Source organism: Mus pahari, chromosome 3, assembly GCF_900095145.1.
Source record: "Mus pahari chromosome 3, PAHARI_EIJ_v1.1, whole genome shotgun sequence".
NCBI lineage: Eukaryota > Metazoa > Chordata > Mammalia > Rodentia > Muridae > Mus > Mus pahari.
The window spans coordinates 6,403,436-6,415,230 of NC_034592.1; the positions used below are offsets into that span (position 1 = coordinate 6,403,436).

Here is an 11,795-nt window from a genome sequence, read left to right on the forward strand (position 1 = left end):
GGGGGTAGGGGGTGAGGGTGGCTGGGATGCCCCCAAGGCAGTTCCAAGGCAATAAAATGGCTTGAATTGGGATCAAGGTGTGGGGCACGCAGGCCTACACTGGAAGGTCAGCCTGTCCGGGATTTAGAGAGCAAACGCAAAGGCTGCATGCTTCCTTGATTTACTCTAGCATTTCTCCAAGTGTGGCTCAGGATTCTGAAGAGCTCTCAGAGGCCTGCAAGTCAAAGCTGTTGCTTGTTTGTTTTGGTGTTTTTGAGACAGGACCACATCTGCATTTAAAATCTGGCTTGAAATTTGTAGCTCAGGCTGGCCTTGAACTTGTGATCCCACTGCCTCAGCCTTTTGATTGCTGAGGTTACCAGCACAACAACCACATCTGACAAAACTGTTTCTGTAATACTGAGACACTAGTTGTCTCTTCACTCTTGATAGTCACAAGGACACTGCAAACACACAGCGGGCTCTGTCCTATGAGGCAGTGAGGAGTGCCTGTCATGGAGACACCCCACCCCCAGCACCTGAGTGATAAGCCCTGATAAAGCAGTGCAGGGTCTTGACCCTGAAGCACACACCTTTAGCATTCTGAGCAGAGGCGTGCAGAGAGCAAGTCTGTTTCAGCAATGAGGGCCGATCAGAGTCAGTTTCCTGACAGGTACACTTACGGCTGAGACAGACACCTTCTCGTCCATAAAGCAACATTTGTATTCGAAAAAAGAAATGACAAATAAACTGTATTTGTCCAGACCTGAGAAACTGACACTTTCTGACAGTGAATGAAACTGCGAGGCTCTGTGCCCTGGAGGAGCTGGGTTCTGTCATTTCCCAGAATGGACGATGGGACTTGGAGGTCAGCGATAACGGGCTACCAAATGAAAACCAGACTTTTGGAAAACTGTATCTGCCCTCAGGTCCCATCCACGGAAGGCTTTCTATGTGACCAGCAGGGATGGTCACTTGATTTCTGATACTCTGTAATTCAATATGTCAACATTAAGAGAGACGGTCCAATGAGACAGGTGTGACTATAAAACCACACACTGGGACCAGTGTTTGCAACTGCCATGGGTATTAATGAACAGGGTACAAATCCTCCAGGCTAACTAAGATAGAACTGACATTCAGTCTTGGTGTGTTCTTAAAGAATATCTACAATTACTCCCCAAACTCCACATCTCTCCTTCCCAACTAAACATTTGTGTGGACTCAGCTGTTTTTCCCAGCTACTCATGCGAATACCACTAAGCATTGACAGCAGGACTGGACAGGACATCCCAACTGTTCCTAATTAATCCACACATTACAGAGACTTGAAATCAGGGGCAGGAGAGGACTAGGAAGGAAGGAGGCGTGGGGAGGAGAGCGCCCTATACATACACGGAAGCCAAGGGACACATTTAACTAAAACAAAATGTAAAAGCATGGGGATGGGCTGTGTGAGGGGAGGAAGGGGTGCAGAATTCCAGATGGGAGGTGAATAAATAAATAAATTAATAGAAAGAAATGTAAAACCATGAGGCTTGACTCACTAATATTTTGCTTTGAAAAATATAGTTGTCATAAAATCCATTAATATGTAGTAGTTTAATATTATTTATAATAACTATAAATATTAATATCAATAGTTTAGTGTTTCTCATAAATTTCTTTCAAGCAAAGATTTATTCTTATTTATATGTAAGGGAATACGAGGGAGCCTATATATTTATATGTAAGGGTTTATGGGGGCGACCAGAAGAGGGTGTCAGACCCCCTGGAAGTGGGAGTTAAAGGTGGTTATGAGCTGCCTGATCCTGGGAACTAAATTCATGTCCTCTGGAAGAGCAGCAAGTACTCTTAACTGCAGAGCCATCTCTCCAGCCCTGCTTCCATTTCTAATACTGTAGATATCTACACATAACCTACAGAAGGCAAAGCCTTTTAGGGTCCTCTTTTGTGCATGTGAATGAATCCTAAGATTAAACAAACAAACAAACAAACAAACAAAAAACAACCAATCAAACAACCAAAAAAACCAAAATCCTGGGAACTAAATCCCACAGATCAGAGGAGGATGAACGTTTTTTAGGGTCAGGGAGTAAATATCTTAGCCTCATGGTCTGTACAGTGTCTCTGGTGATTGCTCAAGGTGCCCCACACAGTGAGAAAGCATAAACAACACAGAAACCATGCACACGATGACACAGCAACAGAACTTTATAATGAAACAACCCCTCTTGGTCTTAGCATACATCCATGTCAGAGTTGGCTGTCTAAAAGTCAGGTCATGTCACTGAATTCAGAATTTTCCAGTGGTCTCATTTTAAATCGTTGGTATGTCTGATCTCGGGCCTTCCTGTCCCCTGTCGTTTCTCTTGAGATGGGACCAACGCCACCCTTTCAGATGCACCTTAGCTGGGAATGTATGCCTTGGTAGGCCTGGTGGTACAGGGCTGTGATCCCAGGCACTAGGCAAGCTGTGGCAGGTGTTATCACTCAAGGTCTGTGTTGGCTTCAGGATGAGGTCAATGCTAACTTGGACAGACCTTGTCTCAAAATAGCAAGAAAACTGGCTGAGGCAGTGGATTAGAGGATTGTTTACTGTTAATAAAAAATAGTGTGATGTTCCCCCTGTTCATTTCTATCCACAGCACTCATTATTTATCAATAATAATAAATAATAATGATAGTAATCATCATCCCTACTTAAAGATTTGTTCGGCTTTCTTTTATCATTGTATGTGTGTGTTTTATGCATGTGAAGTAGAGGACAAGAGGCCAACTCCCGGGAAACAATTCTTTCCTTCTATCATGGATTCTGAAGAGTGACCTCGGGTTAGGAGGCTTAGGGGGCAAGTGCCCCCATTTTACCTGCTGAGCCACCTTGCTGTCCCTGGTCTGTTTCACTGATGAACTATTCCCAGCACTTAGCTACTACATGGCATGTGGCTGACATGCTTGTAATAACATGGACTGCTTAATCCTATGTGCTGGCAACTGCCTGCTAGATTCAAGCTCTTAAAGCACCCTGACCATTTTGTTCACATGATAACATATTGTTCACATGATAACAAATACAATATGGGTGAGTAGGCTTGGGCAAATGAACATGAAACTTATTGAAAATTATCAGAGTCAACCTCACCTTTAAGTCGTATTTCCTATATACAGATAGACGGTGGCTGAACACGTTCCTTGTAACAATCACATATATTTCCACTCCATCGACATTAAGCCGGTACATTCCCAAGAACTGAGGAAGAAGGGTGACCCCATGACATTCCACTATATACTGTACAGGAGAGAGAGAAAGGAAAAATAGCTGTCAAAACGCAGTGTATCATTTATAAAAGTAGAAATGTCCAATTCTTGAGGTTTTATTTTCAGAAAACATTGAAGCTGCTTTATGCTGCTCACCTGTCAGATCTGTGTTCTCTCGCTATATACATCTTACCACTAAAGATATCCTTTCCCTAGTAGCCCAAATAATCTGTCAAAATTGAACACAGTGGCTCAAGGCAAGAAAGGAGATCCCTCTGAAGGGAAGGACTGTCCACCTCTGTCCTGAGATTGATTCACCACTAGATCAAGACCTTGAGGGTAGTGAGGCAGAGGGTGAAGAAGAGGATGCTGGGAGTCTGGTGCTGGAAGCTTAGGTGTTCTGCTTTCCATCTTGATTTCAGTGGGCATGAAGGGGCCCTGAGTTACCGACAAGTCAGCTTTCTTTGGCCAGGTGCTAGGTGCCATCAAGTCCCAGGGCTGCAAAAACACAGCATGACTTGGGTCATATGCCAATGAGCCACAAGAGGGAGCTACTTCCTCTTGGAAGTAGCCATTGATAAACACCACAGGGACCTTTAAAATGGGGGGTGGGGGGTGGGAGGTCTAAATGAGCCTTTTGATGTCCATGACACACACAGATTAAACCTCCAGCATATTACCAACACCACAAATCCAATGTTGTGAACACCCTACCCATTTGCCTACACCAGATGCCTGGAAGCATGACTATCAATGGTTAAGGATTGTATTGTAGATTATTCTGGGGAGTGTGCCTGCGTGCATGTGCACGTGTGTTGCATACATGTACCTCAGTGCTGGGGTTACAGTTACATGCACCCATGCTTGGCTTTGTACATGGGCATCGGGGATTCAAACTTGATCTTTACAAAACAAGTCACAGAGTCATCTTTTCAACCCCTATTTTGAGTCTTTAAAAAAGGTTACACTGATTTAAAAAAAAAATAAAGCAACAAAATTTTAACAAAAACATTCTAATTGAATTTTTAGTGATAGACATTATTAGTAATCAACTCTAGGAATATTTAACTAGCTAAAGAAGAAAAAGTTCTCGATCTTGGTCATTCGAGCCACACGGCATCTGTCACTGAAGCTGGCTTCAGCTCTGCAGAGTCCTGGCAGACTTCCAGGATGCTTCCGACTTCCCCTGCCTTCAGGTGACAGCTGAGATGTGTATTTGAGCTCAGCCTATTTTTTTCCACTGAGTTTCTTCTCAGCTTGTTACTTGAAATCAGATGAGTGGAGCTTAATTTCAAACCAATGAATGGACTGGAGGTTTGCTAATGCACAACAGGTGGTTAACAGTTCTCGGCTGAAAGGGAATTTTCCCACGGCAATTGAAGTGATTAAAAAGTGTGCTGTTTGCCAGTAGTGGAAGGTGGATGAGCAGTCTTAGTTTCATCGTCCAGAAAATGAGTCCCCAAACAGCTGTGAGGATGGCAAGTGAGAGAATGTCAGAAGACCCCACACCAGTCTGTACTGACCAGTTACCAATGACGTGATGTTAGCTGTCACTCAAGACCTTAGTAGGAAACTGTAACATCACACCGATCTCCCCCTTGCTTGGAACCTCTAACGGTCAAGTCTGCTCTGCGGCTCACTCCATGGCAAGCATCATTTTGCATACCTGAATTTTTTTTTTTTCCCTTGAGGCCTGTACTGGCTAATCAACTCCTCCACTCACATTCGTATCCTTAAAGCTGTACTTCAGTGATAGAGCACATAACCTCATATGCATTCAGCCAAAGGTTCCATCCCTAGTACCACAAACAACAAGGAATGCCAAGATGGAGATCTGTCCACAGCCACAGACAGCCTGGTTCACAGTTTTACCACCCATAGTGACCAATGCTAAGGAGCAGCATGTGGGAAACTGACAAGCTTTGGTTTTGGAAATATGCCCACACAGGTTATACACTACAACTTCCTTTTCTCCAAGAGTAGATAATGGGGTAGAAACAATCAAGTTGGATGCATTTTGTCCACGAGTGTCAGGTGTCCTTACTTCCCCCATGGGGCTCTTTGATGAACACAGATGAAATGAACTTCCAACTCCCGAGTGTGTAAACAAACAAGCCCACAAATTATATCAAAGCCTGTCTTTTTCCATATCAGCATTGCCAAACTGCATTTGGTACTATTAGTCTAGAAAGACCTTAGGACCAGGAATTCTGAAGGAGAGAAAATTCTACCCACTGGCTGGAGTTCTGGATGGGGAATCTGAGAAAGTGCTATAGCTGCGCAGTGCTGGTGCTGAAGCAAGGGCATTGCTGCCTGTTCTCAACTTCCGAGGTTCCTGTCTGGCTTCTCTCCTTAACCTGTTGGCTGATTCTTCCTCCATCGTGTGCCAATACATATGGGGTTTACTCAGAGCCTTGACAAAAATCATTCTTCTCACCTTCCCACTCCACAGGATTTGTAGGCACCTCCTCTCCCCCTTTCATTCTCTGCAGCCCAGAAGCCTATCAGTCCAGCCAACAGTCATCTTTCCAGTTTTAGTCACAGAGGATTCTCAGTCATGTAGCATCTTTGCACATTATAAGTTCCGTGAATAGACCCCGTTTCTATTTTGTTCATTATCAAATCCCAGCACTTGTGTCTAGCATGTCAAGAGCATTTACTGAATAAATACACTGAACAAATTCAGAAAACAGAGGGCTGGAGAGATGGCTCACTGGTTAAGAGTGATTGGTTTTCTTCCAGAGGATCCAAGTTAGATTTCCTGCACCCACATGGCATCTAACAGTTATCTGTGACTTCAGTTCCAGGGGTTCAGGCATCCTCTTTTGGCTTCTGTGGGTACTAGGCATGCACAGGGTGCAAAGACACACAAGCAGGCAAAACACTCATACACTAAAAAAATAAAAAATAAAAAAAAAATAGGGAAATGACCCCAGGTGCATCTTACAAATACTCTGTTGTATACACTACAAACTGCTTTGTTCTCAATTGTATTAGGATTCTCAACTCTTGGCATTAGAAATCTGAATGTTCTAGATTTTGAAAGCAGGAGTGGTAAAGTCCAATTTGATTTATAAATGAGGGGGAATGCTCAGGAATCTCTTGATGACATAATAAATAAAGCACATCATACAAGGAAAACGAAGGTATGTGTTAGCCACAGGAGGACAGAGCGTCTCAGCTTTACCTCCAGTTACAAAAGTAACTCAAGGGAAAAAGGGTTTCCATGGCTCGAAATTCCAGGTTATAGTCCATCACTGCAGGGAAGTCAAGGCAGCAGGAAGAGGAAGTGATTAGCCATACCCGACTCAGTCTAAAGCAGAGAGCAAAGAAAGAATGAATGATTGAATGACTGCACACACATGCATGCATGCATGCTAGCCCTCATAACACTTTATCCACTTCACAATTCAGGATTCCATGCCTAGGTAATGGTGCCACCCATAGTGGGTGAGTCGTCCCTCTAAGCACTATTAGGCACTCCCACAGACATGCCCACAGGCCAACCTAATCTAGACAGTGTCTTACTGAGACTGCATTCTGAGGTGATCCTACACTGTGACAAGCTGACAACTGAAACTAACCATTCCAGAAGTATCACAGAACATGGTCAAAGAATATGGAAACTGGTTAATTCGAGGGCAACTCTGGTAAGAGCCACAGCTTACATGTTGTACAGCTATATTGCTGAGGAAAACTGCTTAGCATGCTCTCATTCTGGGCATTGCAGGAATCATGTGAAGGTTACAAGTGCAAGCAGCTGAGTCAGCCCATTGGATGTTGTATACAGAATTAATGCTGGAAAATTTCCCAATTTCCCCAAGTACGTAAGAACTTACTAAGATGGCAAATGATGACCTTGCAAGCCACAGGATGATGTGGAAAAATCCACGGGTACCTCCTTTCCCTCTCCATCCTTGCTTTTTTTCACAGTGACTAGGAAGGAAACTTCTGTCCTCCACAGGAACTAGGGAGAAACCTGGTGCTCTTGAGCTGCCCTGTGCTAGGTGGGTGTGGTGGTACACATCTCTAGGAAGGCTGAATCGTGCAGACTAAGTTCAAGGTCAGCTTGGGCTACACAGTGAGACCCGTCCTTACAAAAACAAAACAAACAAAACAAAAACCAATGTTCTAAGCTGAAGACTGACTATAAGGACAGAGAGCCTCGGATAAGAAAGACCAAAATGTGCAGAGGGAGAAGACTTAGCAGGGAGAGAATAAGAGGAAACATGGGCTAGAGAGATGGCTCGGCGGTTAAAAGCACTGCACTGACTGCTCTTCCAGAGGAGCTAAGTTCAATTCCCAGTAAGCACACGGTGATTCACAACCATCTGAAATGGGATATGATGCCCTCTTCTGGTGTGTCTGAAGACAGCAACAGTGTACTCACATAAAGTAAGTAAATACATATATATTCTTTTTACACAAAATGAGAAGAAACAAGAGCGGGGAGAACCCCCAAAAGAATCAGGGGACCTCCCCTAAAACATTCTCAGGGAAATGGTTACACACAGACATAGTTGTTTTTTTTTTTTTTATGGTGTGCATGCTTGCATGAATGCGTGTTACAGGCATATATGCATGCCTTGGTGTGTATGCAGAGGTACTGCATCTCTCCTTCAGACCCCTGAGGCAGGATTGCTTGAGCACAGCTGTGTACGAGTCTAGCCGGCCATCACGCTTCTGATGATTCTCCCATCTGCACCTTCCACCTTGCCAGGATTACAGAGAAGTGCTTTCCTATCTGGCTTTTCTTGGGTTCTAAGGATATAAGGTGCTCAGGGATACAAGTGCTCAGGGATACAAGTGCTCAGGGATACAAGGTGCTCAGGGATACAAGGTGCTCAGGGATACAAGGTGCTCAGGGATACAAGTGCTCAGGGATACAAGGTGCTCAGGGATACAAGTGCTCAGGGATACAAGGTGCTCAGGGATACAAGCTTACACAGCAAGCACTTTGCCCACTGAGCCATTTTGCTAGTCCAGCCAATGGTCACATCACATTTTAAACAGATGACGGGAGTTCCCTGTTTCAAGGAATATCTGTAAAACATTTTCGTAAATGAATAATGCTTCGTATATGTACCAGGTAAGACAATGTCTTATAGATATAAAATTTATTGTTTGGTGCCTTTTAAAAAAATGAGTCAAAACATCTTTAGCATCCAATCATTTCTTACCACTGCTTACAGGCACAGGGACAACCTGAGGAAGCTTTGATTTTTTTTCTCTTCTTTATACTTAATTTCCAGATTATAAATATAGAAAGGTACTCTGGGGGTTACTGGTGGTACATACCAGTAATCCCCACACTTGGGAAGTGAAACCTTGAGTTAGCGTGGGCTACATTACATCCGAGGTGCCGTCTATACAAAGGCTGAGAGCATTGCTCTCAGTGGCCACTCAAAGCTGGCATTCTCCGGGAGGTATTTCTCTCTGGGGCCCAGTGCTAACCATTAAGTCTTCCTCTTGGCCTGCAATGTCATCAAACTCTTCTGCAACATCAAAGAAGCCCCTGTAGCCCCTGTGATTTTCAGTGCTTGTATCACACCCATGACCTGAGCTTGCATCAGTAGATGCTGAATACTGGCTCCCTAATTTTAACAAGTAAATTTTCTATCATCTATTCTTGGGGCTAACTTAATCACTGTATTCCTGGGGTCTGATTGTATATTCTCAGTAGGAATTCATCACATTACCTATGCTTGCATTAAAATTATTTTTATTAAACACTGCTTACGACATTTATGTATTATGTCATGGCTTCTGTTTTATTCCCAGAGTGTTCTCAAAAGTTTTTTTTTTAATATGCACCCAGTAGGTCTGGCTGTAACTGGCATTTCTAACATAAGTGACTGCTGCTTGCTGTGTCCTGCCTTCTGCTCAAAAGTCTATGGATATGTGATGTTACACCATCATCAATACAGACATTGCCTCTCTTCCCATGTTTCTTGGAATTTGCTGTGGGCTTACTAGAACCTCAGTGCACTGAAGAAGTAATGTGAGAAGCAGAGTTGCAGAATGGCCTCAAGAGCACAGCTCCGCTTGCTCTTAGACTGAATAAGAAGGATTGTGAATTCCTTATCTGCTGCTCTTCTCATGCAAAGTGAACACCATTCAAAGATCCATGGCCTCTGGAAAGTTCCAGCAGAGAGTGATATGTGAACTTAGCTCTGGCTTTCAAAATTGCTGTTATTATCATGTTTCACTTTTTTTTTTTTTTTTAAAGTGGCTTGAACTGAGAGTTTAACATAACATCAAATTAACATTGACTGTAAAGCCTTGTTTTACTTAATGTTTCTGAAGACTGAATTATCTGCAATCTGTGTCTGTGGCTATGTTTTCTTTTAAAGGGTTTATTTTTATTTTGTTACTGTCTTAGCATATGTTGTGCACTTGTGTGTGTGTGTGTGTGCTTGTATTTATATGATGTGTATGCATGCCTTCAGAAGAAGGTGCCAGATAACCTGGAGCTGGATTACTGGCAGTTGTGGGTTCTGGGAACCAAACTCAGGTCCTTAGGAGAAGCAGAAAACCATCTTAATCCCTGAGCAACCACCACCACTACTGCTACCCCCACCCTCAGATTCATCCCAGAGAGGTAAGAAGAAGGAAGAGAAGGAGGGGTGTATTGGCTGATTTTTGTGTGTCATCTTGACACAGGCTGGAGGTATCACAGAGAAAGGAGCTTCAGTTGGGGAAATACCTCCATGAGATCCAGCTGTGGGGCATTTTCTCGGTTGGTGATCAATGGGGAAGGGCCCCTTGTGTTCTATTCCTGGGTACTAAAAGAAAGCAAGCTGAGCAAGCCAGGAGAAGCAAGCCATTAAGTAACATCCCTCCATGGCCTCTGCATCAGCTCCTGCTTCCTGACCTGCTTGAGTTCCAGTCCTGACTTCTTTTGGTGATGATCAGCAATGTGGAAGTGTAAGCTGAATAAACCCTTTCCTCCCCAACTGGCTTCTTGGGCATGATGTTTGTGCAGGAATAGAAACCCTGACTAAGACAATGGGGGAGGGAGGAAGAGGCAATGTACAGATGCCCTCAGGGATGGGCCTGTGGTGAGTCATCTGCTCTGCTGTAGTCAGGTGGTCTTCCATCAAGGCCTCTCAGGGTCTACTGCCCACCCAACAGAGCAGCCAGCGGGAGCTTCAGTGCCCATCTCCATGGTGTCCTAACCAGCTTGTTGATGGTGTAATTTTTCTCTCTGTGCAATCTTGCCTCTTTCCTCTGCACCTCATGACACTGATCACCAGTCAACACTCTGACCCCCAAATCTGGCCCTGTGTCTGTTTTGTTAAGTCACTGCATGAACCATCAGACAGGAGGACCAGGAATTGCAAGTGTTAGCCTATGGAGAGTGCACTGTGAACATCTTAAATATCAGCTCTTTTAAAGAAACAAAAGGGGTCTGGAGCTGTGGTTCACCCCCCTAGTCCCAGCACTTGGGAGGCTAAACCCAGACTGCCATACAAGTACAGCCAGCCTGAGTTACATAGTGAAACTATGTCTCCAAAATCCAAGACAAAGAATGTAACAAAAAGCACATAATAAAAAGCTGTTAAGTGTTCCACCCCTGAGCTACATCCCCAGCCTCATTTTTACATACTCCTCTGACACTGCTTAGCAAAACCAGCTGTTAACCATCATTTGTAAGACCTGAGAGTATTAGAGTCAACAGAGAGTTGAAGAAAAGCGTATTTACAAAGTATCATTTCCCCAAATATACAAAAGAGAAAAATCAAACAGAAGATTCAGTTTGTTGAGCAGAGTGGACTCTCAGCAGGATAAGGACGACAATGGAACTGAGAAGAACTCCTGAGGTCTGAAGGTTAAAACCTCTCTCAGTTTGCATCAGCATCACCCACTACTGGAACTACACCCCCTAGTGGACTAAAGGAGTCAATGACCAAACAGTACACAATTTCAAAAATGGGATCTAAGAAGTTAAGGATAAGAACAGGTCTTACTGGTCCTTCCTTCCGTCTCAGCTCTGATCTTTGTCTCTGTAACTCCTTCCATGGGTATTTTTTTCTCCATTCTAAGAAGGAGCGAAGTACCCACACTTTGGTCTTCCTTCTTCTTGAGATTCATGTGTTTTGCAAATTGTATCTTGGGTATTCTAAGTTTCTGGGCTAATATCCACTTATGACTGCATATCATGTGTGTTCTTTTGTGATTGGGTTACTTCACTCAGGATGATAGCCTCCAGATACATCCATTTACCTAAGAATTTCATGAATTCATTGTTTTAATTGCTGAGTAGTACTCCATTGTGTAAATGTACCACATTTTCTGTATCCATTCCTCTGTTGAGGGACATCTGGGTTCTTTCCAGCTTCTGGCTATAATAAATAAGGCTCCTATGAACAAAGTAGAGCATGTGTCCTTATTACAAGTTGGAACATCTTCTGGGTATATGCCCAGGAAAGGAATTGCTGGATCTTCCAGTAGTACTATATCCAATTTTCTGAGGAACTGCCAGACTGATTTCCAGAGTGGTTGTACAAGCTTGCAATCCCACCAGCAATGGAGGAGTGTTCCTCTTTCTCTACATC

At 43.6% G+C, this 11,795-nt stretch overlaps 1 protein-coding gene across 2 annotated transcripts in view; it reads right to left on the bottom strand.

Annotated features, from left to right (window-relative positions):
- The window catches only part of Pip4k2a (phosphatidylinositol-5-phosphate 4-kinase type 2 alpha), a 159,093-nt gene that overhangs the window by 28,368 nt on the left and 118,930 nt on the right, over positions 1 to 11,795 (bottom strand). For both annotated transcript variants that reach the window (XM_021193206.2, XM_021193208.2), the window contains one exon: positions 3,122 to 3,268. In XM_021193206.2, coding sequence (XP_021048865.1) covers positions 3,122 to 3,268 — 147 coding nt within the window. The remainder of the gene's footprint in view (positions 1 to 3,121; positions 3,269 to 11,795) is intronic.